Source organism: Vanrija albida, assembly GCF_041260175.1.
Source record: "Vanrija albida strain AlHP1 chromosome Unknown contig_3, whole genome shotgun sequence".
Classification (NCBI taxonomy): Eukaryota; Fungi; Basidiomycota; class Tremellomycetes; order Trichosporonales; family Trichosporonaceae; genus Vanrija; species Vanrija albida.
Window position 1 is genome coordinate 1,142,530 of NW_027191422.1, and position 27,174 is coordinate 1,169,703.

Sequence of the window (27,174 nt, forward strand, 5' to 3'; positions counted from 1 at the left end):
CGCCTGCCTCTGCCAGTTACAGCTCGCTTCAGTTGTGGGGAAATGGCCTGGCAGTGGGCGGCACGGTGGGTGGGTGCGGCAGCTGTCACTGCAGCGGGATCGGACTGCCATGACTTGCCGTCTCCGTTGCCGCTCAGCGCGGCCCACATGTGCCTGGCAGGCAGGCTCACTCTGCGGCGCGCCAGGACGCCGCAACCGCACCCAATTATTTATGACACTTTTATTTGGAATTAATCCCGTCAGCCGTCACTGGCTGCTGGGGTGGAGGATCCACACACAAATCTCGAGGTGGAGGTCGACCTGACGAGCCATGAACGACGCGACAACCTCGACGTCGAGCTCATTACACCAACAACCACTCATTACACAATGACAGCAGACACCGCACCCCTACTCTTGCCGGGACAGCCCCTCCCAGCAGCATACACCACCCCGCCACTCCCAGCCGCAGGGGACGGGTGCTACGAGTACGGCGGCAAGATCCTCGCCTCGGTCGTCGGGCGGCCCCGCCGTGATGGAGCTGTGGGTGGTCACTCTTCGGCATTGTATTCACCCGTCTAACATACCACAGGTCGTCAGCGTTATTGGAAAGGAGGAGGCCGGAGCGGTGCCTGATATCGGAGCGGTTGTGAGTACCATTGCGGCGGAGGAAGGCGAGGAAGACGACAAAGGAAGGTAGCTGACGCCTCGCAGATCCTTGGACAAGTAGGTAGCAAAGTGATGGGTTACACCTAACCAACAGGTATCCCGCCTGTCGCCGCAGCAGGCGCACGTCACGATCCAGATTGTGAACAACCGCCCGGTCGCCGAGTCGAGCGAAGAGCTCACGGGCGTAATCCGCATCGCCGACATTCGGTGAGCTGATGTTCGCAGAGGTGTCAGCTCACACCGCAGGTTGACGGAGCGCGACAAGATCAAGATGGGCGAGTGCTTCCGCCTCGGTGACATTGTCAAGGCCAAGGTCGTGAGTGCTACGCGGTGTTCTTGGGAGCAGCACCAACACCCCAGATCTCGCTCGGCGACGCCCGCAGCTACTACCTCTCGACAGCGGCCAATGAGCTCGGTGTGGTGTACGCGACGTCGCAGGATGGTGAGCTGAATCCGCCTTGTCTTCAGCTGACCCCCAGGCAACCCCCTCCTGCCCGTCTCGTACCAGGAGATGGAGGACCAGGTGACTGGCAAGGCGGAGAAGCGCAAGGTCGCCAAGCCCGAGGACGTGTAGGCGGGCTGCCTCGCCACGGCCGCTCGAGGCCACGCGTCTCGACTACATCACACTGCATGAGGATTGACATCATTGTACATGGCATGAACTGTATGAACAGGGGTGGAGAGGGAGCTGGGCAGCGGTTCGCCTGGCCGTGAGCGCCGCCATCCGTGCCGAGGCCTGCTCGCCAGTAGCGGGCACGCCTGAAGCCGATGCAGCCGGACTGTACGCAGGCCATTCTTTCACAGGTTTCCCAGCTCTATCCTCACGCTACTCAAGTATCATGCCAGTGGCACATTCTCATGAACAGGAGGAGCGGCCGCTGGCAGCTAGATAGCCTGCCCTGCGTACTCCACTCCTGTTCATGAGCACGTACCACTGGCAGAATGATTGCGTCGCGTTAGAACACTTCTCGGGGACCAGCGAGAGAATGACCTTTTCTCTGTCTGAGAACAACAGAGACGGGCTGGGCAACCTTCAAGAACACTACTCCGTCTTCTATGCATGTGATGGTGCGAAAGCCCCGGACGCCACCACGTGGTGAGCCGCGCCCAAGTGCCCGAGTTTTGGAACACTGGGCCGGTTTCGTCTTGGGTGGCCAGCCCTGGGAGTGTGCTGCCCGCAGCCCGCCCCGTCCAGCAGGCGCGCGGCAGTTGCTCCCCCCTAAGATGGTCGTCCCTCGCTCCCTTATGACACGTCGCGCACAGCCCGCGGCCCGCACTGCGCCTCGACAACGACAACGACGAGTGGTAACCAACCCACCCGACGCTCTCTCTCTCCGTCTCCTCTCTTCTCCCCAAGGCACCCCGCTCTGCTGGCCCACGTTCAGCTTTCGGCCAGCCTCCCTCCACGACAACGCGACAAGACAACGCGACGACCAGCCAGCCCCTCTACGCAAGCAGCCACTCACCCTTCCCTCCCTCCGACTCCCACACCCAAAACAATACGCCTCACGTCTCAACTTGTCCATTTAACAAACTCCAACTAAACCAAACCCCGGCACCCAGTCGTGCACACAAACGGCAGCACGCACAATGCCAGCCCTCTCCGCGCCGCAGCAGAGGCGCCGCCCAGCCAGCCCGCCAGGCGCGGCCTCGCTCTCGGGCACCTCGACTCCATCAGACTCAAAGCCCAAGGGCCACGCCAACGGCAAGTCTAGCTCGGGCAACGCCCGCGAGGAGGCCGACGCCGACGCCCGTCTCCGAAACAAGGACGACGGCCCCGTCAGCGCGGCGTTCGGCGGCCCCCGCCTCCGCGGAGCGGGGCGCGCCGGCGCGATCGCCGGCCTGCGGAGGCGCGAGTGGATCCTCGTCGGAGCCATCTGTGTCATCGCGTCGTTTGTCCGCCTGTGGAACCTCGCGCACCCGACTTCCGTTGTGTAAGTGAGACGACGGGCCGGCCGCTGACCTGGACAGCTTTGACGAGGTCCACTTTGGCGGCTTTGCGGCAAAGTACATCAAGCGCAAGTACTTTATGGATGTGCACCCCCCGCTGGCAAAACTCCTGGTGACGCTCAGCGCGTTCATCGGACGCTTTGACGGCAACTTTGACTTCAAGGACATTGGCAAGTGAGTGGGGTGTGGTGGGAGCTGCTGTTGGCCAGGCTGACACCACCGCAGAGACTACATCGAGCCCAAGGTTCCGTACGTTGTCATGCGCTCGTTCCCGGCTATCCTCGGTCTGGCCGTCGTGCCCATCACGTTCCTCACGCTCATCGCGCTCCGCCTGTCGCTTGCGTCGGCGATCCTCGGCGCCTTGCTCGTTACCTTTGACAATGCCCTGGTTACCCAGTCGCGTCTGATTCTGCTCGACTCGTACCTCGTCTTCTTCACCGCCCTCACTATCTACTTCTGGGTCCGCTTCTCCAACGACGACTCGGAGGGCCGTGCGTTCACGACGTCGTGGTGGCGAAACCTCGCGCTCACTGGCGCCTCGCTCGGCGCCGTCGCGAGCTGCAAGTGGGTCGGCCTCTTCACGATTGCGACCATCGGCCTCGGCACCATCAGACAGCTCTGGCTCCTGCTCGGCAACCTGCGCGTCACTCCCCAGCAGTGGGCACGCCACTTTGCTGCCCGCACCCTCTGCCTCATCGTCATCCCCATCTTCATCTACATGTGGTGCTTCCAGATCCACTTCTGGATCCTCAACATGTCGGGTGACGGTGACGGATTCATGAGCTCGGAGCTGCAGCACACGCTCGAGGGCCACGGCATGGACGACACGTACGCCGACGTCGGCCTCGGCTCGACCATCACCATCCGCCACGTCCACACCCAGGGCGGCTACCTCCACTCGCACGCCCACGCCTACCCCGCTGGCTCCAAGCAGCAGCAGATCACCCTCTACCCCCACCGTGACAGCAACAACAACTTCCGCATTGTCAACGCGTCGGTCCCCGAGGACGGTAGCACTTCGTTTGACTGGGACAACCTTCCGTTCACCCCGGTCACCTCGGGCCTCAAGGTCCGCTTCGAGCACATCCAGACCAACAAGCGTCTCCACTCGCACGACGTCCGCCCCCCGGTCTCCGAGGTCGACTTCCAGAACGAGGTGTCGGGCTACGGCTTTGACAAGTGAGTGCGGCACAGGGTGCCATTGCTAACGTGTCAGCTTTGCGGGTGACGCCAACGACGACTTCATCCTTGAAATTGTGCCCCAGACGCGGGGCCGCAAGGACAAGGCTGCCAAGCACCGCCTGCGTACCCTCCGCAGCCAGTTCCGTCTCCGCCACGCCATGACCGGCTGCTACCTCTTCTCGCACAAGGTCAAGCTCCCCGACTGGGGCTTTGAGCAGCAGGAGGTGACTTGCAACAAGAACCCAACGTGGGAGAACTCGCTCTGGTTCATTGAGACCAACAGCCACCCCCAGTGTAGGTCGACGAAGCCCTTCAATGCTAACCTACCAGTGGCCGCCGACGCCGAGAAGGTCAACTACGAGGTCCCCAGCTTCTTCTCCAAGTTCTGGGAGCTGCAGGGCGTCATGTGGCGCACCAACGCCGGTCTCACCGACCGCCACGCCTACGACTCGCGCCCCCAGAGCTGGCCCTGGCTCCGCCGTGGTATCAACTTCTGGGTCAAGGACCACACCCAGGTTTACCTGATCGGCAACCCCATCATCTGGTGGAGCTCGTCGCTTGCCATCCTCGCCTACGTTGTTGTCCGCGGCTTCCTCATCCTCCGTGCCAAGCGTGGTTACCGCGACCTGCAGCAGCGTGAGTACACTGAGCTGTCGCAGAGCTGACCCCCGCAGCCAAGATTGCCTTCTACGACGAGGTCATCTCGTTCCTGCTCACGGGCTGGGCGCTGCACTACTTCCCCTTCTTCCTGATGCAGCGTCAGCTCTTCCTCCACCACTACCTCCCGGCTCTGTGGTTCGCCATCCTCATCTTCGCCACCGCGTTCGACTACGCCACGTCGTTCATCCGCCCGCGTATGAGGTTCCAGATTGCGGTCGCGATTGTCATTATTGCGATCTGGTCGTACAACTACTTCAGCCCCCTTACCTACGCCTCGCCCTGGACCAAGGCCAAGTGCGAGAAGGCCAAGTGGCTGCAGACGTGGGACTTCTCTTGGTGAGTACTTTAGCTTGGGCATGACTGACAGTCAGCGGCGACTTCTACGAGGACATCAAGATGTACCACCCCGAGAGCAGCGCCGTCAAGCAGGCCGAGCACCAGATCTACGTCGACGACAGTGCGCAGACGACCATTGTCGACGAGGCTCCCGAGCCTATCAAGAATGCGTTTGACGGCGGCGACGATGCCGCCAAGGAGGAGAAGACGACTGGCATTGAGGGCCCCAACAACGACGTCAAGATGCAGGAGTCGACGGCTGTGCCTGGTCCGGCCGAGGACAAGGCCGACGCGCCGATCCCGCAGGATGACCGTGCGCCTGTCGGCCTGGACGCCGGTGCGCTCGAGGTCACTGGCTCTGCGCACGACGAGGGTGGCTGGCACGGCGGCGCCAACGACGACGCGCCCAAGGAGGAGGAGGCGCAGCCTGAGAAGGCGCCCGCTGGTGCCAAGAAGGTCGAGGTTGAGAAGATGGACCTGGACGATGACGCCAAGAAGCTGGCTGACGAGGCACTGCGTGCCGCTGATGAGTAGGTGGGGTGATAACCGAAAATCTAGACAGACGGGTGATGTATTGCATCGCGACGGCGGCGAGGGCTCGAGCGGAGCGAGAGCACGAGCCGGGGGCGGGTCAGGCGTATCTGAGCGATACTCAATGTAATCAACGCGGCGTGACCACACGCAGCAGTCATGTGCGGGTCTCAGCTTGTTCTCAGTGTGCTGCTGCCGCCTGCTTCCCCGGCTCCATTGTGTCGGCGCTCCACATCACCCCATTCCCCACTACAGGCGCTCGCCCCACACACCCTCGTGCAACCCCGCTCAATGCACACGCTAACATACAACACTACGCCCCGTCGCGCCAGTACGACGACGGGAAGCGGTACCACTGATCTGTGGCGAATCTAACTCGCTGCGCGGGGCTTGAGACAGGCCTTGGACTACTTGCACTTGCCGCCGCCGCTGCCATAAGCACTGCCTACTCACTCACGCCGCCGTACCTCGCCCCGCCTCGCTCTCGACCACGAGGATGCGCTTGAGGACCTGCAGGACGGCGCGGCACGCGCGCGTCCACTGCTCGTCTGCGCTGCTCTCCTTTGCTGCGTCGGCCGAGGCGGCGCCGAGGCCCATGAGGCTCATGCTGCCCAGCGCGGGGAGGCCTGACGCCAGGCCGGGGAGGCGGATCGAGTAGCCGTTGATCCGGTCCTTGTTGATCTCGATGCTGCCCGCCGCCCAGGCGCGCCCACTCGACCTGCCGAACTCGACGAGCTGGCGCAGGCAATCCAGCAGCGCTACCAGCGCGTGGTTGAACCGTCTGTTCTGGAGCAGGCGCGCGGGCGACAGATCAGACGACGCGTACAGCTCGTAGCTGCCCTTGCCTGACAGCTCCTCCATGTGCGAGAAGGAGCCGAGGGGCGCGATTTTGTACCTGTGCGAGTTAGGACCGTGGCAGCGGCGGCGGCTTACGTCTCGAAGACACACCCGACCTTGACGGCCAGGCGGTCGATGCACAGCGCGACGAGGCCCCACGCCGCGTTGATCTCGTCCCACTCGACCGTTGGCCGCCCGCCGAGCCGCAGCCCGTTGATCGTGCCGACCGTGACGGCGCTGCGGCCCCCGTCGGCCGCGAGCGGGGCGTGGCCGATCTGAAAGGCGTCGTTGTACACGTTCGTCGACTCGAGGTGCTGCAGCAGCGACGTGGAGAGGAGGAGCTGCGTCTTTGCGCTCGACAGCGCGTGCGAGAGCTGTGTGAGCTGCGTCGCGAGCTCTGCGTGCGACTTGAGAAACCTGCGAGTCAGCGGCGCCCTGCACGGCGACCCACTCGGCCTCCTCCCTCTCGACGGCCGCCTCGTCGACCTTGACGCGCCGCTCGTCGTCCCGCACGCCGTCGAGCTCGGCCTCACGCTCCCTCAGCTGCGCGGCCAGGCGTTTCTCCTCCTCCTCCAGCTCGGCGCGGTGCTGCACCAGCGCGTCCCACTCTTCGCTGCCCCCCACGCCGTCGTCACCCTCTGCGCCGCCCCCGCCCGCGCGCTCCTCGGCCCGCAGGCGCAGGTTCCGCTCAAAGGCAATGTACGCGTCGCGCTCGCGCGTCAGCTCCTCGAGCTCGCGCTGCAGCTGTGCCTGGAACAGCCCAGTGCACTCGGTGCAGAGCGGATGGTCAATGTTCGTCCGGTTGGAGAGCAGCGTCTCGAGCTTGGACGCGAGCGCGGTGCCCGCGACGACCGGGGCCGTGGGCGACGCCGCGCGCGACGTGCTGCTCGAGGCTGAGGCCGGCGCGAGCCCCGGCGACGGGGACGCCGACGCCGGCCGCGCCGGCGCCTCCTCGGGCAGGATGATGAAGCTCTCGGCGATGGGGTTGGCCGCGGCCCACGCCTGCGCGGCCGGCTGCGCGCCGGGCGGCTGCGAGCTGAGCTTGGCGGCGGGCGAGAGCGCCGGCGCGCGCGGGGGAGCAGAGGGCAGCGTGCCCGCGATCAGCGCGTACTGCGAGCTCGTGAGGTTGGCCACTGTCGGGTCGCGCAGCAGCGGCTGGTGGCAGCGCTGGCAGACGAGCGGGTCGGCCATGGTGGGGGTGGGGGTGTGGGCGGTGATGAGTGAGAGTCGGTGGCGAGGCGATTAGATAGACGTCAGCGGCGGGAGTAGTTACGACTTTGCTCGACTTTGTTGACATCGGTTTCTCCACCACCCACAATGGTGCAGACACATCCCGACCCACCACCCGCAGGCCCGTCCTACACGCCGCAGTACACGCTCTCGGGGCACTCGCGCGCGGTGACGGCGCTGCGCTTCAGCTCGGACGGGCGGAGTCTGGTGTCGGCGGGTAAGTTCCTCGGCTCTCCCTCCCCCTCCCCTCCATCTCTCCAGCCCTCACAACTTCCCCCCCCCCCCCCGCGGACCCAGCTCACACCCAGGCGCCGACGGCTACGTTCACTTCTGGGACGCGGCCAGCGGCGCGCACCAGCGCGCGCTGTGGTGCCACCGGACCGGTAAGCCCCTTGCCCCAGCAGCCCTAACCCCAGGCATAAACGACATCTCGCTCTCCCCGGACGGGCTGTACCTCGCGACCGCGAGCGACGACGGCACGGCGCTCGTCTTCGCGGCCGACCCGCTAGCGGCGCCTCGCGCCCAAGCACTCATCGCACCGCCGCTGCGCACGCTGGCCGCACACACGGCCCCCGTGTTGTCTGTTGCGTTTGGGCCGAAATCAAACCTCCTCGTCACTGGCTCGCTCGACGAGAGCGCCATCGTGTGGGACGTGCGCCGCGGCAAGAGCCTGCGCACTCTGCCCGCGCACGCTGAGGCGATCTGGAGCGTCGGGTGGGACGCTGAGGGCGCGCTCGTCATCACCGGCAGTGCGGACGGCTTAATGTGGGTCCGGGCCGAGGGACGAGCTGACACCCAGACGCCTGTGGGACGCGTCCACGGGCCAGTGTCTCAAGACGTTTGACAACGAGTCGAACGCGCCGGTGTAAGTGGTTCCTCCCTCCTCGAGCTCATGTCCGCGCAGCTCCTCCGCCTCCTTCACCCCGTCGTCATTCTTCATCCTCTCGTCGACCCTCAGCTCGACGATCCGCGTCTACTCGCTCCACACGGCAAAGGTCCTCAAGACGCTCCGTGCACCCGAGTACGTGAGCGAAAAGTTTCCGTCCCCGGCCATCGTGTTCGCCGCGCCCGGCCTGGCGAACGGGCACGCCGCGCCCGACGCGATGGACGTCGACGGCGCGCTCGCCGCCGCGCGCGTCGTTGCCGGCTCGGAGAACGGCAAGGCCGTCATCTGGGACCTGCAGGACCGCCGCGTCGTCCAGGTCCTCGAAGGCCACGAGGCCCCCGTCGTCGCGCTCGCTGTCCACCCCGACGGGAGGACAATCGCCACGGGCGCCCTAGAGCCAGACAAGAAGATCAAGGTCTGGCAGTGGCAGCAGTAGTGCACTCGCCTCGCCTGCAAGCAGCAAGATGCATATGTATCCCAACTAGCACTATCCAACTAGCACTACCCTAACCACACCTATGTCTAATGTTGTGTCGCTGTACCCGCTCAACCCCGGTACTCGTACCCGTCCCGGTCGTCCGACGCCAGGCGAGAGTACTCGAGAATAAACCGGAACATGTACGCCTGCATGTCCTCCCAGCGCCACAGCTCGTTGGTAAACTTCCTGGCATTCGCCGCAATCTCCTTGGCTGCGTCGTCGTTGCCCGTGCCCGGTGCGTCGGGCGGTCCCACAAAGAACGACATGATGTCGTACACGTCCGAATAGTCGATCTGCACAGGCACATAGTGCACCCACGGCACGAGCCAGTCCGACATCCACTCGGGGTAGATGGTAGACTTGAGCACCACACTGCCCGACGCCAGCAGGCGGTGGTAGCGCGACGACCAGCCGTTGCCGTCGACGTCGAGCACATACTTGTACTTGATGGCCTCTTCGGGCTCGACACGGTCGGCGAACCTGATCTCCTTGGCCATCTCGTCACAAGTGCCATCGGGGTCGCACTGGTGAGGGCGGCCAGAGAGCCCGACATCGAGATAGTTCTGGTTGAGCTCGTCGTTGCTCCACGTCTCGTGGAACAGCTGATTGTCGCGCTCGACCCACACATTGCTGTCACCGTCCTTGCGGTTTGCGAAGAAGTGCAGCCGTGGCCGGTGGCTCATGCGCCAGTCAAAGTTGGGCCGGCCGTTCTTGGGCTTCGTGTACGCGTCGCCCGTGCTCGAGCCACGCCAGAAAAGCTTGTTGATCGTCTTCTCAGGCCACTCCGACGTCTGCCCGATTCCATATGCCGATGTATGGTTCCAGTACGCCTCCAGCGGCGTGATCAACATGTCGCCGTTCTGGTACAGCTTGGACAGGTGAAGCAGAGGGCGAAGCTGGGCCTGGCGACGGAATGGGAACGTGAACGCACCGTGCAGCTTGAGCAGCTGCGGGTAGTTGCAGTAGTCCATGCTACCCACGGGGTCGAACATGAATGTGGTTTCTGAAAGCAGTCAGCGAGTGCACAGGCAAGCAGCGACATACCTGTCCTTGGGACTGGGTCAAACTTGCCCTCCTTAAGGCCGTCGTACGCCGAGTTGGTGAGCTGCCGTGCGGGCGAGTCCTCGCTGCACGAGGCCAATAATCCCATCGGGTTTCCCTCAGAATCCTTGTCGTTCTGGTCCTCGAGGCTCTGCAGCTCTTTGGGGGTCAGGTACGTGCCCTTGGCGACAGCGTCCAGAGCCGCCTGACGGAAGTCGGCAGGGAGGATCCAGTTGGCCATGTCGTGGTCCGAGAACCACAGCGTCACGTCGTTGGGCAGGTACGGCACAAGAGGGAGAAGCTGTTCGAACTGCTCGATCGGGCGGCGGTACTCCTCGCGGTCGCCCGAGAGCGTCGATTCGCCGTTGGGCCGCAGAACAATCTTGCTGTTGCATTGTCAGTGTGACGTCTCAACGCGTCCCAATGCAGCCCAACACCCACTATCGGTGGTTTGGCTCGTCGCCAATATGTTGGACGCGCTTCTTGAACTCGTCTGGCGAGAGCGCGAGCCACGGCTCAATGTCGCGGTTGATCTGATCATACTGTGTTCGCGTCAGAAGCAGCCCTGTGCGCCCGCGTCCACGTACATCGTCGATAATCTTCACATTGTTCTTCTTGCACCACTGGAACCACGCGTCAAAGCCACGCGGCGGCTGGCGCCCGTACCGCTTCTTGTACTCGGCGACGGCCTGAGTGAGCGTCTTGGACTGACTGGGTGACCGTCAGTGTCTGTGCGCGCGTCACAACAGCCACGAGCACTAACCGCTTCAGCATGCTGTCATAGCGCTTGCGGCCGTCCTTCATGAGCTCGCGGATGGGGTGCTTGTCCGTCGTCGCGCCCTTGCCGCGGGCGAGCGCGGCATGGATCTTGTCCCAACCACGGACCAGCCCGTCCGAAGAATACGTCAAGCCCTTTGCGATGATGGGGTCGGGCTTGAAAATGTTCCACGAGAACGAGCGCTGGCTGTCGTCGTGACCGTCGTCGACTTTGACGGCGCCCTTGCTGCCGCCATGGTCGGTCTGGGCGCTCGCTTGTCTTGTGCTCGTGCTCGAGTCGGAGAGGAAGACGATGAGGAGGAAGGTGACGAGGATGGCCGATATGAGCACCGTGCTCTTTGAGAAGCGCAGGCGGAGGCGGCGCAGTGCCAGCATGGCGGCGAGATGAAGTGGTGTGCACGCAGCGGGTTGCTGGACGACGTTGAAGCAAGAAAATCAAGATTGTCGAGGGAAGGTGGTGGCCGTGTCGTGTCGTAAGTAGGGGAGTGCGGGAATGATGAGCCTGGCCCGGGAAGGGGACGGACGCGTTGCGGCGGCGGCGGCGACGGGGAGCGGCCGGCGGGCGGGCGGGCGACGGCGTTTGGTATTCCTTGTGGACAAGTGGGTGCTTGCAAGTGACGGTGCAATGCGCCGTGCCGTGCCGTGCGCGCGCGCTCGAGATCGAGATCGTGGCGACGAACAAGAAGACGACGCGACAAGTGGAAAGGGAATTGGAATCGTGGCTTGCACAAAGATAGCCCAAGTCACCCAGCAGTCAGTCACCCACCAGCTCGAGTGGTGCCACGCCGGCAGACTCTTAAACAACTGGAGACTTTTGCGACACGGGACGCAAAAGGGTGCATGAGTGCATCAGGCTCGCGGCTATTACGACACAAAGCCGACCGACACGCGTAAACACCATGTACTTGGGCCACGAGCCAAAGCAAACGCTGTGCGAGCGATCTACAATGTCAGGGCTGGGCTGGCTGCAAAGTGCGAGCCAGGAGCCGCAGGAAAGAAGGAAGGAAGGCATGTTGACGGCCTCGTGTTGGCCCGTTCCTGGCAGTTGGCTGCCCACAATCTCCCCGCAAGTGTCGGGGACAAGGCACTGAGCACTGCGCAGCACCACTGAGCTGCATGAGTTGCATAGCCCTGGCCCATGCATGCAGTTGTCGCGTGTCGACCACGCCGTACAGTGTACAGGGATGAGGACGAGCAAAGCATGCGACTCGCCGCTGTCAATGGGGGGGGGTGACTGGGGACGACGACGACGACCATGAGCGGCGGTTTGGACCAGTACGCGTCGCTGCTGCCAAGAATGACTGAGCTCTACGCAGGTGGCCTGGTGTAAAGGCTGCATGGCTTGTTGGCGGCCGCTTGGCCTGTCACGGCCTCGGCCCGGTGCAGTCGACTACAGTGCAAGCGGCTACTCGCCCCACTCCACAGTTTGGACCGGGTCAGCTGGCTTTGGTGGTTTCGGCTTGATGACATCAGTGTGTTGTCAACCCGCCCAGTCTGGCAAAGTCGACTCTCTCAGCCACCGATACCCGCCCGCAGCATCCATCACCCCCTCCCCTGTTCACTTCATCCACGACAACACACCCACATCATCATCATCATCATCGCAAGACTCGAGCATCCTACGCATTCATCATCACCTCCCCCCTCCCTCCTCCCATCACCAACACACAATGGCGGTGACCGAAAAGGTCAACGGCCATGCCCCAACAGGCGAGACACCAGACGGCTTTGTCGACAGTGCCGACGGTCAGACCTTTACAGTGTCGCTCGTAAACTCGGAGCGCCTCGCCACCAAGGACCAGATCAGCACAGGCATCCCAGGGGCTGGGCTCATCAGCGAGCTCGAGATTCTCCAGGTCGAGGAAGCACCAAAGGTCCAGGTCAACGGCACAGCAGCTTCCTCCAGCCCAAAGCTCGAGTCGTCCGAGCCGCCGGAGGATTGCCCAACCCGCCGGCATTCCCATGTGCTTCCAGCCGAACATGATGGAGAAGAGCAGGACATCCCTCCTGGAGGTGACGAGGGCGCCGACGGACGAGGGCCAGGCGGACACGAGGCAGATCTCACAGACGTACCAGTTGATGGCGGCGCCGGCGGCGTGTCGCCCGGACGCCGCCGAGGCCCCGGGACGCCAAAACACGCGCCGTTGTCTGACCTCGGGCACGACGGATCCCCACGACGGAACCGCGCCCGTGAGGATGTGACGACCTCGCCAAAGAACCATCACGCCTCGCACCCCAGCGAGCGGGGTCGAGAGAACCCCAACGGAGTCATTGTGCTCGACTCTCCGGTAGTCGACGACGTCGCGCACGTCCCCCAAGTGAGTCGCCTGGTATGGCGCATTCGCCATTGCGTCTTGTTGTTCTCCTCCACTGATCACGCGCCGCGTCGCGCTCGCAGCCTCCACACCCACCAGCCATGAGCTCGAGTAGCCGCGCCAATCCGATCACGCCGCCGCCGCCAATTCTCGCCTCACATCGACGAAGCAACGGCAAGCAGCGCGAGCTGGTCAAAGAAGCATTACCCCCAAGAGTTGAAGACCCAAGTCCGGACTGGCAGGAGCGGCTCAAGGTCATGAACAAGGGCACCCCACCTCCTGGTGCTGGCGACTGGGTGGACGTGTCGACAAGCGACGGCCGATGGCGTTCAGCGCTTGATTCGGGCTCGTCCACGCCAGGTATCCTCGCGCCAAAGGATGGCAACTGGTCGTCACACCGGCATTCATGGTCGGAAACTCAAGGTGATGGCGGGAACGACTTGGGAGCGGATGACGCACCGACGCAGCATGGGACGTGGTCTGGCGGGCCACCGGCAGGGCTCAAGGTCACGCCGAAGCGGTCGTCGACCATGCAGTCGCACTCGCGGACCCCGGGGCATACCAGCGGTGACGATGGTCCCACGGTCCCGAACACGCCAAAGGTAGGCGGCAAGCGCGCGCTTCGTTTCCCCCGCATGCTATCGGCACGCCGCGGAAGCACCTCGGCCGCACTGCAGCAACCGGCGATACCCGAAGTCGCTGCACCGTCCGTGACGAACGAGATGATGGCCGGTACACTCCCTGTCATGATTCTCAAAACATGGCTCGACCGCGATGAGGATGGCCACCGCGCTGTGCCGGTCCTTCTCGGCAATCTGCGCTTCCGCGTAGGCGACAGTGTCGGCTACAGAGCCGGCAAGCCTGGGCAGGGTCGTGAGATGTTCAAGATTGAGTGCGAGTACGGTGACGGGGCTGTCAAGTGGATCGTGTACCGCGAGTTACGAGACTTTCTGTCTCTCCACGCGCATTACAAGGCGGCCAACATTGGAACGCGCGTCACCGGTCTGCGATCTTCGCGCCACGTCGAGATTCCCGAGTTCCCTCGAAGTGGTGCGTACAGAAACCGAGGGCTTCCACTGATGACGCGCAGCGATTCCGTACTGGGCCCGCGAGAGCTACTACATGGACTGGCTGGAGGGCAAGGGCGACTACAAGGGCAAGAAGAAGAAGAAGGCTGAGGCTGCTGCGTCCGCCGACAAGCAGAAAGCCGTGGAGCGCGGCCAAGGCCGTCAAGAGTTTAGCCCCGCGAGTCGAGATGCGCTTCAACAGTATCTCATTGACCTGATTCGTGCCGTGGTGGGTTGCCGAGTTGGAGAATCCTCTGACGCTGGCAGGTGTTCCGCCCAGAATCGAATCGCCTGTGCATCTTCTTCGAATTGTCAGCCCTCACCGTGACGCTGGCACCGCGCGGAGGGTTCCAAGGCAAGGCCGGTTTCCTCAAGATTCCGACAGCCAACGCCAGTCGCCGCAGCAACCAGCCCGGCCTCCTTCCTCACAGCTGGGTGATGCACCGCAAGCCCAAGTGGTTCATCGTGCGCGAGTCGTACTTTGTTTCTGCCGAGGGTCCAGAGCAGACCGACTTCTACGACGTCTTCCTCATCGACTCGGACTTTGCTATTGAAAGACCGAAGCGAGCGTACCGTCAAGGCCTGCACCTTCTCTCCGGATCGTGAGTAGAGTTCCAGGCTGCTGCTGACACGACACAGGGGCCCAACCAGGACTCCGGACCCCTCCAGCCCGACGACAGAGGGAGATGGTGACACGGCCGAGGATAGGACTGACGAGGTGCAAGAAGGCGAGGACGAGAAGAAGGCATCGCAGCACACGTTCTATATCTCGAACGCCCAACTGCGTCTGAAACTTGTGGCGAAGAATGCTGTAAGTGTCGAGATGTTGACCGCCACTGATCAACCCCAGCGCCAGATGCACCAGTTCATCGTGTCGATGGAACGCATTGCCATGCAATGCATTTGGGCAGGCAGAAACCGCTTCGACTCGTTTGCGCCAGTGCGTCTCAACGTGGCCGCTCAATGGCTCGTCGACGGGCGCGACTACTTCTGGAACCTGAGTCGCGCAATGATGATGGCCAAGTCGAGAATCTACATTCACGACTGGTGGATCTCGCCCGAGATTTACCTTCGCCGGCCTGGCGACGAGCGATACCGCCTCGACAACCTCCTCAAGAAGAAGGCAGAGGAGGGCGTGCGGATCTTTATCATCATCTAGTGGGTGATGTAGCAGCATTGGCGCTGACGGACTAGCAACGAAGTATCGGCCAAGACTACGCCTGTCGAAAGTCTCTATGTCAAGAAGACGCTCACCGGCCTCCACCCCAACATCATGGTCCAGAGGTCACCGTCGCATCTTCCCAACGGCGCTCTGTACTGGTCTCACCACGAAAAGCTCTGCGTTATCGACGAGACGATTGCGTTCATGGGCGGCCTGGACCTGTGCTTTGGGCGCTGGGACACGTCGCAGCATATCATGACGGACGAGGACTACACGGCGCCTGATGGCCCCGACGGCCCAGTGTGGCGAGGCAAGGACTACTGGAACGAGCGTGTGGCCGAGTTCCACGACCTGAACAAGCCGATGGAGGACGCGTTCGACCGCACCAAGATTCCACGGATGCCTTGGCACGATGTGGGGCTGCAGATTGTGGGGCAGCCGTCGCGCGACTTGTGTCGCCACTTTGTCCAGCGCTGGAACTACCTTCTCCGCGTCAAGAACCACCGTCGACAGATGCCGTTCCTGCTCCCGCCCGCCGACTTTACCGAGAGGGAGCTGGTCGACCTCAAGCTGCAGGGCACCTGCGAGGTGCAAATCTGCCGGTCGGTGGGCCCGTGGTCAATGGGCACGACGACCAAGATTGAGCACTCGATCCAGAATGCCTACGTCAAGTCGATCATGCTGTCGGAGCACTTTGTCTACATTGAGAACCAGTTCTTCATTACTTCGACGGTCGTCAACGGCATCCAGATTGAGAACAACATTGGCAACGCGCTTGTCAACCGCATCATCCGGGCGCACAAGGAAGGCACGCCGTGGAGGGCATGTGTTGTCATCCCTCTGCTTCCAGGCTACACGCACCCGATTGATTCGAGCGAAGCGAGTTCTGTGCGGCTGATTCTCGAGTGCCAGAACCGCACCATCAGCCGCGGACCGCAGTCCATCTTTGCGCGCCTGCGCAAGGAGGGCATCAACCCGGACGACTACATTTCGTTCTTCTCGCTGCGCGGGTGGTGCAAGTTCAACTCGGGCGCGCTGGCTACCGAGATGGTGTACATTCACGGCAAGACGATGATTGTGGATGACCGGCTGGTTCTGTGCGGGTCGGCCAACATCAACGAGCGATCGCAGAGAGGCGACCGTGACTCGGAGCTCGTGGCGGTTGTGCGCGACACGGACATGATCGACGGGACGATGGCCGGCAAGCCGTTCAAGGTCGGGCGATTCGCGCACACTCTGCGAGTTCGACTGATGCGCGAGCACACTGGTGTCGACGTCGACGAGATTGACGAGGACGAGCTGATGCTCCGCAAACCTGTGGCCGAGAGCGACCAGATTGCCGTGTGGGATCCCGACCACGAGCAGACTGGGCGCGGGCGCGGTATCACGCGTGTCAAGAAGAGCACGCCGAGGGAACGACTGCAAAAGTCGGTCTCGACGGCAGTCGGCAGCCTCGCCAAGGGTGTCGGCGAGAACATGAAGGGGTATGTCGACAAGACTATCGAGACGGTCACCGCGGTGGAGCACGAGGCCGGTGGACGCGAAAGCTTCCAGAGCGACCACGGTCCGAGTATGGAGGAGCGGGCGATCCTCAAGACGCACGCGGCACACGGCGGGGCTGCGGGACACCCGGAGGAGGAGGCCGCTGCCCTCGGCGCCTTGGATGAGGGCGACGAGCGCGGGCTGGCTCAGCACCTGCTGCAAAACAACCTCAAGTCGGAGTCGCGGTGGTCGATCCCGATTGACCCGCCAAAGATGGACCCGAACCTGTTCCACGACCCGTTGGACAAGCGGTTCTGGGAGGAGATCTGGGTAGCGGCGGCCGTGTTCAACACGGAAGTGTTCCGCAAGGTGTTCCGCGCGATGCCCGACGACCTGGTGTCGACGTGGGCGCAATACAAGGAGTTTGCGACATACCTGGAGAAGTTTGGGCGCGCGGCGGGGTCGAAGCCGTCGTCGACGCCCGAGCCCGGGGACGACAAGGACAAGGCGAACGGCGAGGCTGGGTCTGCGGCTCCTCCGCACGAGACGACGGTGATTGTTGGGCCGGGGGGCGGTGAGGAGGGGAACAAGCCGTCTGGGGACAACGAGCCGTGGGCCGAGTGGGAGCTGCGCGAGATGGAGAAGTTGTTGAACGAGCTGCGGGGTACGCTGGTGGTGTACTCTACGCACTTCCTCGAGGCCGAGGACCAGGCGAACAACTTTTTGTTCAACGTGAGTTGGGGGGTGGGGGGGCGAGCTGACACCGCAGCAAGAGCGCATCCTGCCGCTTCTCATCTACGACTAGAGTAGAGGTGCATGGTATTGTACAGCATAGCATAGTAGACATAATAGCAGGCGCGGGTGATGAATGTCTGGGAGTGCCACCTTGTGCCACCTCCACCGCCAAGGTCAGACTCGGACTCCTCCACCGGGAGCCGAGCCGAGCGGGCCGGCGAAATCTCAACTGCTCCATCTCGCTCTCCCCCTTGCAACAGTTTATGGCCAGCCGCGCGCTCCTCCGGCGCGTAGTCACAGCCCTCAAGGTCCGTCCGTCGAGGGAACTCGCCCCGCTCTGGCGCGCAGAGGTCGCAGCAGCGTCCGGCCCCGCGCCCGTGCCCAAGGCCGCCTTACCCAACCCCTCCCCACTGCGCATGTCGGCGCCGCCCACCCGCGGGCCCAGCCCCGAGGCGATCGACGCGGACGTCGAGGCGGCAAAGCTCGAAAGCGTGCGTGCCGCGCCGTGCCCGCTAACGCGCAGCTCATCGATGCTCTGTCGGCGTCCGACGACACCCACAAGGCCACGCTAGCAGACGAGCTCGGCGCCCTGCACAGCATCTACCCCGGCGCCATGCGCCTGCTCGAGCCGGGCCCGCGCGTGCGGCTGGAAATCTCCCTCCCAGCGTGGGAGGGCGACGATGCGGCCCCGACCCTGCGGGTATTGGTCACCCTAAGAGAGGGGTATCCCGCCCAGCTCGCGCCCCAGCTCCAGCTGCTGGGGCTCTACCTCGGCCCGTACGCCATCGACGCCGGCCTGTTCGGCGACGTGACGCGCACGTACATCGCGTCGGTGGGCGTGCCCTTCTCCGCCGGGGACGTGTGCGTCTTCGACGGGCTGGTGTACGTCCAGGGGCTCGCGGGGGCGTGGTACGCCGCGCGGGAGGCGGACGAGGCGGCCGGCGAGGCGGCGAGAGCGGCGGATAAGCCCGCGGCCGCCCCCTCCCCCTCCTCCCCCTCGGCGCCCGCTTCACCAAGCGCCGCGCTCGCCGCGCTCGCGCTCGACACCCGCCCCCTGCCACCCATTACCAGCTCGGACCCCATCACGGACCGCAAGTCGGCTTTTGTGGGCCACGCCGCGCGCATCGCCGACGAGGCAGACGTGGCCGCCGTCGTGCGCCACCTCCTGCTCGACCGGCGGATCGCGCGCGCCGCCCACCCGACGATTTACGCCTACCGGCTCGTGCGGGACGTCGGCGGCGTGGCGGGCAAGGTTGTCGAGGCTGGTGAGTTGCGGGGGATGAACTCGCTCGCGGCTCGGCTCGCTGACGCTCGCGCTCGCGCTCGCAGACTACGACGACGACGGCGAGACACAAGCCGGCGCCCGCCTCAAGCACCTCCTCGAAATCCTAGAGCTCGAAAACGTCCTCGTCGTCGTCACACGCTGGTTTGGCGGCATCCACCTTGGCCCCGACCGCTTCAAGCACATCAACCAGGCTGCCCGCGACGCCCTCGAGGCGGCAAAGCTGCTCGACGAGCCGGCTCCCAAGGGCCGCAGGAAGAAGTAGACCCACCCTGCCGCAGGAACAAGTAGTACACACCTACCCACATCACACCCATGCATTACTTTGTACAACATGCGCCGTCGTCGTTGCCGCCCTACCTCCGCCCCCCGCGCTTCTTGCCCCATGGCCGGAACCCGCCCCGCCCACCCCGCGCCGGTGCCCTGCCGCCGCCGCCCCCGCCGCGCTTCGCACTCCCGCGGAACTTGCCCTCCGACACGGGCGCAGCGACCCCGCGGAACTCCTCGTCGTCGTCGCTCTCCTCCTCGTCCTCCTCGGCCGCGCCCTTGTGCCGCCAGTGGTTGCGGTAGAAGAACTGCAGCCGCTCGTCGAGGTCGGAAATAAACTTGAGGTCGGTGAACTTGATCGGGCTGGGCGCCTTGGCCGGCGTCGCGGCTCTAACCGTGCTCGCCACCCCCCTCGCCCTGGTACCCGGGTGGCTCGTCATGACGGGTAAAAAGTCATCATCATCATCGTCGTCGTCCGGCACCTCGTACACCGGCGGCGATGGCGACGCGCCCCGCACCGGTGGGTACTGCGAAAAGTCGGGAATCGCGATCCCGTCCAAGGGGAATGGAATGGCGGCATAGTCGAGGTCGCCGTCGAGGTACGCAAACTCGTCCTCTTCCTCGTCCTCGTCCTCGTCGTCGTCGAATAAATTAGCCAGAGACGCCTCCGCGCGCTTCGGCGACGGCACCGCACGCCCCTTGCCCTTGCCATTCGACTTGGCCGGCGACGGAGTGTCAGCTACGGGCGACGGCTTCGCCGTGGTCGACGACAGGGCCGGGGACGACGACCGCGAAGACTTGGCTGCGACCGACGACTTGGGTGGTGATGGCGACTTGGACGAGCTTGACGCCGCAGTGGACGCCTCCTTTGCGGGCGACTTGGTGCGGGACCGCTTGGGCCTGCGCAAGACCTCGTCATCGCTGCTCTCGACCAGTGCTGGGGGTGGCACGTCGTCTGGCTCGGAATCGCTGCTGACGGCGACGCGCCGGCGCGTCCCACCTGGGGCCGCCTTCGAGCTTGACGCCTGCTTCGAGCTCGACGCCGGCTTTGACGGGCTCAAGAGGTGGTCCTTGAGTGCGTCGATCGCCTGACGCGATGGCGTCGAGGATGATGACACGTTTGACCGAGCTATGCGAGGCGACTTTCTGAGCGCGATCGGCGACGAGTCGATATGCGACAGGTCGACCGATGCCCCGGTCGGCGCGCTCGACGGTGCTGGCGTGTCTGCGGATCAGAAATGCTTCAGGCCTCGCACTCACGAGACTGGCGCGCAACCGCCCTGCGCTTGCGCTTGTTCTCCGAGCGCAGGATCTCTTCGGGGGTAAAGTCCGACTCTGAGAGCTCGACAATGTCGTCAAACTCGTTGGTCTCCGCCGCTGGAGCGCGCCGAGGCGTTTCGTTCGCCTCTGGCTTTGGTATTGGCTCCTGGGACAGGTTGATGTACGCGGGGATGATCGACTTGTTTGGAGGAAGGGCCGGTGCTGTCGCGGGCATGGTCGGGGCGTCACCTTGCTTCTCGACGTAGTGACAGGTGACCGGTGCGTCGGGGGCTGGAGTTGGTGGCTCTGGTGCTGACGGCACTCCCTGCGCCTTGTCGTCGTTGTGAGCAAGCTCTGCCGGGGAAGCAGGGCCTGGTGAGGGCTCAGCCACCGGTGAGCTGGGCGACTCGGGAAGGAAGGAGTCGCGTTCTGGTGGTGATTTCTTGGGGTCGAAGCCTGGGAGCTGTAGGATGTGCGGGGTTGGCGTTGATGAGAGCCGGATCAGAGCTCGCATGGGTGTTGAGCTGGGGAAATAGGCATGGCAGGGGGGTGAGGAATGAGTGGCAATGTGTGGTGGTGGAGAGACGAGTCGGAGTAGAGAGAGAGTAGGCAAGGAGGAGGAGGTTGCGACGACCAAGTTGTTGTTTTTGGTGCACTCAGCCAAACGCGCGACGCGTTCAGAGCCACCGGCGAGATCACTCCGGTTGACGGGGCTAATTGCATTACAACAGCTTTCAAATACAGACCACGTGACTATTACAGCTTTTTACGTGTCCATCCAATTGACGCGTCTCAGGGAATGACGGGGAGAGAGGGCAGGCGGCCAACTCTTGAGCAACAGTCGTAGAGACAAAGCCAAGCGCCTTCCTGCATCTTGCACTCACACTTCACACCAGCACCATGCTGCCATCATCTCTCTCGGGTCGCCAGAAGCCGAGATACGGACTCCCGCCCCCAGGCGGAGGGTACTCCAGCAACGGCGGGTACGCGCCGCTGCCGCTCTCCGCCTCCCGCGCCATGACGACGCTGCGGACACGGACACGCTTGACCAACCTCGCGGTCGTGATCCTCTTATCGGTCACGGGCATCTCGCTCCTCATGAACGTCAACTACATGCTCTCTGGGTGGAGCCCAGCGCCACCGAGCGCCGTGAGCTTGTCCCGCGCCGCCTGGGACGAGTGGGACGAGCTCGCGTCCAGCGAGCGGGTTCACTCTGGCCGCCCACCCAGCGTCGAGACGACAATTACGCGCGACTCGCGCATGGCCGACGTCGACCATCTCATCATGGTGCCCGGACACGCCGTCTGGGTTGGCCACGACCCCAGCGTCGCGTCGCTGCACGACGACGACTGGGTCCTCGAGCACTACCAGAAGGGCGGGAGCGTCAAGACGTATGTGGGGCATATCGAGCGCGGCGCGAAGCTCTTGAAGGAGGACCCGCATGCGCTGCTGGTGTTTTCGGGGTAAGTGCGGTGTTGGTGCAGTGGGACATTGCTGACAGCGACAACAGTGGCGCGACGCGCTTGCACACCTCGACCCCGCTGTCCGAGTCGGTGTCATACCACCGCCTGGCGGTCGCCAAGGGCCTGCTGTCGGTCAGCGAGGTGGACGAGCAGCTGGCGCCGGCTGCGCGTGCGACGACGGAGGAGTACGCGCTCGACTCGTACGAGAACCTCCTGTTCTCGATGGCGCGGTTCCGCGAGGTGACTGGGCGCTGGCCGGACCGCGTCACGGTCGTGGGGTACGGTATGAAGCGGAAGAGGTGAGTGTGGGGGTGGGGGTGTAGTTTGTGCTGGTGGCGTCTGTGGGGTGTGTGCGAGGGCTGGCTTCGCCGGCCCGAGTTCGGGATGGTGTCGAGGTGCCACGCCGTATCAAGCCCTCGGCTCACACCCACACCCAGGTTCGAACAACTGCACCGCAGTGCGATCCGCTTCCCGGCACACAAGTTCAACTACATTGGAATCGACGACGACGGTGACACGACGGAGCACTACTTTGGCGAGGTGAGTCCGATCTCGCATTCAACGCTCACCCTCAGCTCAAAAACGCCTACGCCCACTTCCTTCTCTCGCCGAGCGGCTGCCGGCCACCGCTCTCGCGCAAGCGCGCCGACCGCAACCCGTACTCGCGCTACCCGCCGTACCACGCGTCGACGCCCGAGCTCGGCCCGCTGCTCGAGTGGTGCCCGCATCAGACGCTGGTGGGCGAGGTGGCGGTCCCGACGTCGCTGCGTGACGACGACCCTGGGTCGCCCGACAGCAGCAAGGCTCCGCCCAAGGGCTTTGTGGTGTACGACGGGCCGGTGCCGTGGGACGAGGGGGTGATTATGGATCGCGAGAGGGACTAGGGGTATGGCACAGACGGCACGGCCCACATGCCTGCTGATAGAGCGCACTGCGCACACACGCATCATGGTAGACACTGCACGCTGCATGTTAGAGTATTGGGAGGTGTCGGGGGCGGAGGCGGCGGGGGGGCGGCGTTTGTCGAGAGTTGGGCCGGGCCGTCGCGGTGATACCAAGAACAAGGAGACATGTGCGTGCGCAGTTCCGCCGGATATAGACCATAATCTGCGGTCGCCTTACCAATCGATTCTGGGCGTAGAGCAAGTGCAGGGGGGCGTGGGCGTGCGAGTGATTGCCCAAGCGAGCCTCGGTGACAAGGGCGCCTCGCCGGGCCGAGTACAGAGCTCGACGCGCACTGCGCACCGGAGTCTATCGCGGAGATGCAGCATGCACGAGTCCGGGATGCCAGCTGGCAGCGGGGGTGGCGGCGACGAGACGGCGCGTGCGTGCGGCTGTGGCTGCAGGCTGACTGATTGATTTGTTATCGATTACGACCTGCGACGTCATAAATAGCGCAGATCGGTGAAACGGTGCGTGTGGCGTGGCTTTGGCGCGCGCGACCATGCCGGTCCTCGCGATATCCTCGTCGCATCTGCGCATCTGTCGTGCTGCGCGTGCTAGCGGCGGTGACGAGGGCGCGGGGCGTGGGTGCGTTCGCGTTGGCGAGCGAGGCCGGGGCGTGTGACTGCTTAGCTGTTGCGGCATGTCGCTTCGATCGCGAGCACGCACGACATTCCGGGCGCGCTGCGGCATGCTCTGCTAGCGGCGCGAGGCTCCGTGTCTATTTAAGACGGGCTGGGGCCACTGAACTCGCCATCAACGCCTCGTCTTCCCTTCCTCTCCTCGCTCTACTCCTCTCTGCCCCAGCCCCAGCCCACCCACAATGTCCCCCACCGTCGCTGTCATCGCGCCCTCGGGCCTGCTCGGCCACCTCATCACCGCGGCCCTCGCCGAGGGCGGCAAGGCCACGGTCGTGGCGCTGCACCGCGCCTCGTCCGACCTCTCCAAGCTGCCCAAGGGCGTGCAGACGCGCGTGCTCGACTACGAGGCGGCGTCGGCCGCCGACGTGCACACTGCGCTCGAGGGCGTCGACATTGTCGTGTAAGTGGCTTCTTGTGCCATGTTCCCAGCTGACGCAGCAGCAACGCCATCTCAAAGGCCTCGTCCGCCGCCGACATCCGCTTCCTCGAGGCGCTCGCGTCCCGCCCGGCCAAGCTCACGGCCTACATCCCGTCCGACTACGCCGTGCCCTGGACCAACGGCGAGGACGACGACCCGGCCAACGTGATCGTGTACGACAAGCTCGTGGTGGCGCGCAAGGCCAAGGAGCTCGGCGTGCAGCTCACGCCCGTGCTCAACGGCAGCTTTGAGCCGTTCACATTCTTCCCCGGCTTTGTCGGCGTCTGGCTCGCCGACAACCAGCTCAAGTTCTACGGCAAGGCAGAGGAGCGCGCGCTCGCCGTCACCTCGCCCGGCTACCTCGCCGCCGGGGTCGCCCAGCTCGTCACCGACCCACAGTTCGTCCCGGGCAAGACGTACACCATCTTCGAGCAGGCGTGGACCGGCCGCCAGCTGGCCGACGCCATCGCCAAGGCCAAGGGCGCACCGCCCACCATCGAGGCCTTTACCGACGACGAGCTCGAGGCCCTCCGCGCCAACGGGCCCCTCGGCGTCCTCTCCGGCGCCCTCATCAAGAAGTGGGGCGTCGGCGAGTTCCCAGAGGTCAACGGCTACAAGCCCAAGGGCGTCACCCCGCGCACCGTCGACCAGGCCGTCGAGTCGGCCCTCGCCGCCAAGTAGGCGTCGCCGCCACATGTTAAGTAGAGCTCCTAGCCCGGCTCAGTAAATTCAGTAGTTATCGATGAAGTCAATGTTTATAGCCACTGGGACCGTCGAGCCCACGTCACCTCCGCGCCATGAGTATGCATTTTACCACTGACCATGATGCCAGTGGGTGGATATAGTGAGATGCCGCGCCTGGCGGCGCGCAGGTATGCGGCGGCTGATTATGACAGGGCAATCTGCTCGTCCTCCGACGACCCGCCCTCGACAACGCCCTCCGCGGGCGGCTCGACCGAGCCCACGGCGTTGTTGGCGTTGAGAAGGCTCTGGTCGACCTCGACAACCTCCTTGGCCTCAAAGTGCAGCGTCCAGCTCGGCAGCAGCTTGCGCGCCGAGATCTGCTCGGGCGTAAGAGTCGTGCCGTACGTCAAGGGCGCGAGGTAGGCAAACGAGGCCAGCACCAGCGCAGTGAGGAAGCCGAGCGCGATTAGCCCGTTGCGGCCGACGACGGCGCGCACCTGCGGGCGGAGGCGCGTCTTGGGGCCGGCTGCCGACACCGGGTAGTTGACCGTCTCGACCAGGATAAAGTTGAGGATCGAGCCAGCGACGAGCGCCGACGCGAGGTGCGCGGGCAGGTAGTGGTGCAGGAAACGCTGGCGCTCCATCGTGTAGAAGGGGAAGTAGTGGAACGCCCAGGCGCCAAAGAAGAAGAGCGTGTTGCGGTACATCCTGTTGCGGACGTCGTCCTCGATCGGCTCGATGCCACGGCGGCGCGCGAGCTGGTCGGCACCAATGATGCCGATGAAGATGCTGAGACCGACGGCGCAGACCCACCAGTCGAGCAGGTTGCCAATCATGTAGATCTGCTGCTTGGCGTCATTGTTGGTCCAGAAGCTGACACCGGAGAGACAGAAGGGCCACTCGACGGGGGTCGAGGCGTACGGGTGGCTGCTCGACAGGCCGGCGTTGTGCTGGAGCATGAGAATCTGGAGCTCGAACCACTTCTTGAAGAAGTTCATGTGCTTGACGGGCTTCTCGGGCTGCACGCCGGTCCGGTTGCGGAAGTCCTGGCCCTGGCCGTCCGAGATGATCTCGGTCGACAGCCACAGGGCGGAACGGTGGTCGGCGTTCTTGTTACCGTTGACTTCCTGCTGGTTGAAGGCCCAGTCCGGGAGCGCCTTCTTGTGCGTCCAGAGCATGACGCGCGTCTTGACGTGCTGGACCTTGAAGTGGGACGACAGAGTCTTGATCGGCTCGCCCTCGTGAGCGTCGTTGACCTGGAGCTGGAAGAGGGTAAACTCGCGCTTGTCGGCGTCGTCCTTGCCCGCCGTCGTAAACTCCTGGTTGGTAGGCATGGTGGGCGAGGCGACGTCGTGCGTCATGAGGAGTGTGTCGGTGCCGATGTGGCGGAACTGGACAACGTCGTTGTGGCGCACGACACGGCCACGACCAGAGCTGGGGATCTCGCGCGTGGGGATGATCTGCCAGTGGTTGTTGGTGTCGTTGTGCGGGTAGCACGTCACCTGCTGGCCCTGCGACGAGACGCGGTCGTCGGGGTAGCGCAGGGGGTAGCGGTCGACGTGCGAGTGGAGGAACTGGGACGTGTCCTTGTGCTGAATGGTGAGCGTGTCGTAGTAGCGGATCTCTGCGCGGGTCAGCGTCTCCCCAGCTCTTGCCACCCACCCTGCGACGACTTGAGCAGCTCGTTGCCGGCCAGAGTCTCCTGGAACGCAGGGCTCATGAACGTGTCACCAGGACCGGAAAACTTGAGAATCTTGAAGTGAAGCCAAAAGAAGGACAGATAGATGATGAAGGGCCAGACGATGAGGCCGACGGCGCGGTACACAAAGTGCTTCCAGAAGTGGCGCATCGTGTGGCCGCGCTTGACGTCGAGGATGCCCCACAGGTCCCAGACGACGGCAGCGCCGACAGTAAAGAATGTGAAGAGGCCGACCATCTTGCAGCCGAGAGTGCACGCGAGCGCCGCGCCCGTGGCGAGGAGCCAGCCCCACCACTCGTTGGAGAACTCGCGGTAGCGCTGCTGGTGGAACTTGACGTATGCAAAGACGGAGAGGGCCATGAAGAGGACAAGGGGGGCGTCGAGGAGGATGAGGCGGGTGTGCGTGATGTGGCCGTTGTCTGAAACTGTTAGCCCGCCGATCGTCGCTCCCCCCTCCCTCCCCACTCACCAAAGAGAATCAGCAGTGCCGAGAAGACGGCAATGGGGATAGGGTAGCCGCTCTCGCGCATGGTGGCATACACGACGGGGACGGTGACGCTGCCGAGGATCGCGCTCCATCCACGGAGTCCGACGTAGGGCACGGGGTTCTCCTCGGTCACGTAGCTGTCGCCGATGTTGTCGAACCCAAACGGCTTGGTGTAGCCGACGACCCAGCCGGCGAGCGCGTTGAGCATCTTTGCGAGCGGCGGGTGCACGTCAAAGTAGTACTCGCGCTGGAGGTAGTGGGTCGCAAAGCTGCCGAAGTGGACCTCGTCGAACACGACCTGGTCGGGGTGCTGGATGCCCCAGAAGCGCACGATGGCCGCGAGCGCCGTCAGGCCGAGCGCGACGGCGTACGAGAGGACGCGCTCGTTGCGCACCGCGCCGGCGGAGACGGGCGGGCGGGGCGCGTGCTGCGCGTCGCGCTGAGGCGGGGCGTCAGCCGCAGAAGCGAAAACAATGGAGCGGGTCAACCCACCTTGTGCTCGTCAGAGTACCGGTCCACGGTCTGCGGCAGCTCTGGGCTCTTCCTTGGCCGCCGTTGACGGGGCTGGAGCGACATGTTGGGAGATGGGGTGGGGGAAGGAGTGCGATGTGATGGAGAGATGTGTTTGATGCGGTGCGCGGATGATGTGACCGCAGGGGTGGGAGAGTCGCGTCGGCGCGCGGCGCGGCGAGCTGATCGGCCATGACCCAATAC

General features: G+C 64.0%; 11 protein-coding genes across 11 annotated transcripts; 7 read left to right on the plus strand and 4 right to left on the minus strand.

Moving 5' to 3' along the window:
• Positions 1 to 369: 369 nt before the first annotated feature.
• Q8F55_003747 (uncharacterized protein) lies at positions 370 to 1,222 on the plus strand (the record flags this gene model as incomplete). Its single annotated transcript, XM_069352276.1, has 7 exons — positions 370 to 522; positions 572 to 628; positions 694 to 705; positions 743 to 855; positions 895 to 964; positions 1,009 to 1,090; positions 1,128 to 1,222. 7 exons carry the CDS (start codon positions 370 to 372, stop codon positions 1,220 to 1,222), a joined length of 582 nt encoding a protein of 193 aa, XP_069209694.1.
• Positions 1,223 to 2,238: 1,016 nt separating this feature from the next.
• On the plus strand, positions 2,239 to 5,310 carry PMT1 (Dolichyl-phosphate-mannose--protein mannosyltransferase 1; the record flags this gene model as incomplete). Its single annotated transcript, XM_069352277.1, has 7 exons — positions 2,239 to 2,582; positions 2,620 to 2,772; positions 2,824 to 3,777; positions 3,815 to 4,074; positions 4,111 to 4,416; positions 4,455 to 4,776; positions 4,812 to 5,310. The coding sequence occupies 7 exons, from the start codon at positions 2,239 to 2,241 to the stop codon at positions 5,308 to 5,310; spliced, it is 2,838 nt and encodes a 945-aa protein (XP_069209695.1).
• A 450-nt stretch (positions 5,311 to 5,760) lies between these two features.
• On the minus strand, positions 5,761 to 7,335 carry atg6 (Vacuolar protein sorting-associated protein atg6; the record flags this gene model as incomplete). Its single annotated transcript, XM_069352278.1, has 3 exons — positions 5,761 to 6,202; positions 6,241 to 6,561; positions 6,596 to 7,335. 3 exons carry the CDS (start codon positions 7,333 to 7,335, stop codon positions 5,761 to 5,763), a joined length of 1,503 nt encoding a protein of 500 aa, XP_069209696.1.
• Positions 7,336 to 7,461: 126 nt separating this feature from the next.
• SWD3 (WD domain protein) lies at positions 7,462 to 8,696 on the plus strand (the record flags this gene model as incomplete). Its single annotated transcript, XM_069352279.1, has 4 exons — positions 7,462 to 7,591; positions 7,683 to 8,139; positions 8,174 to 8,239; positions 8,279 to 8,696. The coding sequence occupies 4 exons, from the start codon at positions 7,462 to 7,464 to the stop codon at positions 8,694 to 8,696; spliced, it is 1,071 nt and encodes a 356-aa protein (XP_069209697.1).
• A 110-nt stretch (positions 8,697 to 8,806) lies between these two features.
• Q8F55_003751 (uncharacterized protein) lies at positions 8,807 to 10,931 on the minus strand (the record flags this gene model as incomplete). The annotated part of the gene is made up of 5 exons (XM_069352280.1): positions 8,807 to 9,741; positions 9,783 to 10,165; positions 10,221 to 10,321; positions 10,367 to 10,490; positions 10,543 to 10,931. The coding sequence occupies 5 exons, from the start codon at positions 10,929 to 10,931 to the stop codon at positions 8,807 to 8,809; spliced, it is 1,932 nt and encodes a 643-aa protein (XP_069209698.1).
• Positions 10,932 to 12,226: 1,295 nt separating this feature from the next.
• Positions 12,227 to 17,387, plus strand: SPO14 (Phospholipase D1; the record flags this gene model as incomplete). The annotated part of the gene is made up of 8 exons (XM_069352281.1): positions 12,227 to 12,874; positions 12,955 to 13,921; positions 13,962 to 14,167; positions 14,206 to 14,540; positions 14,578 to 14,749; positions 14,789 to 15,096; positions 15,133 to 17,314; positions 17,352 to 17,387. The coding sequence occupies 8 exons, from the start codon at positions 12,227 to 12,229 to the stop codon at positions 17,385 to 17,387; spliced, it is 4,854 nt and encodes a 1,617-aa protein (XP_069209699.1).
• A 193-nt stretch (positions 17,388 to 17,580) lies between these two features.
• Q8F55_003753 (uncharacterized protein) lies at positions 17,581 to 18,864 on the plus strand (the record flags this gene model as incomplete). The annotated part of the gene is made up of 3 exons (XM_069352282.1): positions 17,581 to 17,808; positions 17,841 to 18,582; positions 18,647 to 18,864. 3 exons carry the CDS (start codon positions 17,581 to 17,583, stop codon positions 18,862 to 18,864), a joined length of 1,188 nt encoding a protein of 395 aa, XP_069209700.1.
• Positions 18,865 to 18,955: 91 nt separating this feature from the next.
• Positions 18,956 to 20,640, minus strand: Q8F55_003754 (uncharacterized protein; the record flags this gene model as incomplete). The annotated part of the gene is made up of 2 exons (XM_069352283.1): positions 18,956 to 20,091; positions 20,127 to 20,640. 2 exons carry the CDS (start codon positions 20,638 to 20,640, stop codon positions 18,956 to 18,958), a joined length of 1,650 nt encoding a protein of 549 aa, XP_069209701.1.
• A 386-nt stretch (positions 20,641 to 21,026) lies between these two features.
• On the plus strand, positions 21,027 to 22,473 carry Q8F55_003755 (uncharacterized protein; the record flags this gene model as incomplete). Its single annotated transcript, XM_069352284.1, has 4 exons — positions 21,027 to 21,589; positions 21,637 to 21,888; positions 22,027 to 22,129; positions 22,165 to 22,473. 4 exons carry the CDS (start codon positions 21,027 to 21,029, stop codon positions 22,471 to 22,473), a joined length of 1,227 nt encoding a protein of 408 aa, XP_069209702.1.
• Positions 22,474 to 23,354: 881 nt separating this feature from the next.
• Positions 23,355 to 24,271, plus strand: Q8F55_003756 (uncharacterized protein; the record flags this gene model as incomplete). Its single annotated transcript, XM_069352285.1, has 2 exons — positions 23,355 to 23,572; positions 23,614 to 24,271. The coding sequence occupies 2 exons, from the start codon at positions 23,355 to 23,357 to the stop codon at positions 24,269 to 24,271; spliced, it is 876 nt and encodes a 291-aa protein (XP_069209703.1).
• A 206-nt stretch (positions 24,272 to 24,477) lies between these two features.
• Positions 24,478 to 27,036, minus strand: PMT4 (Dolichyl-phosphate-mannose--protein mannosyltransferase 4; the record flags this gene model as incomplete). Its single annotated transcript, XM_069352286.1, has 4 exons — positions 24,478 to 25,898; positions 25,937 to 26,392; positions 26,443 to 26,899; positions 26,953 to 27,036. 4 exons carry the CDS (start codon positions 27,034 to 27,036, stop codon positions 24,478 to 24,480), a joined length of 2,418 nt encoding a protein of 805 aa, XP_069209704.1.
• Between the last annotated feature and the right edge of the window lie 138 nt (positions 27,037 to 27,174).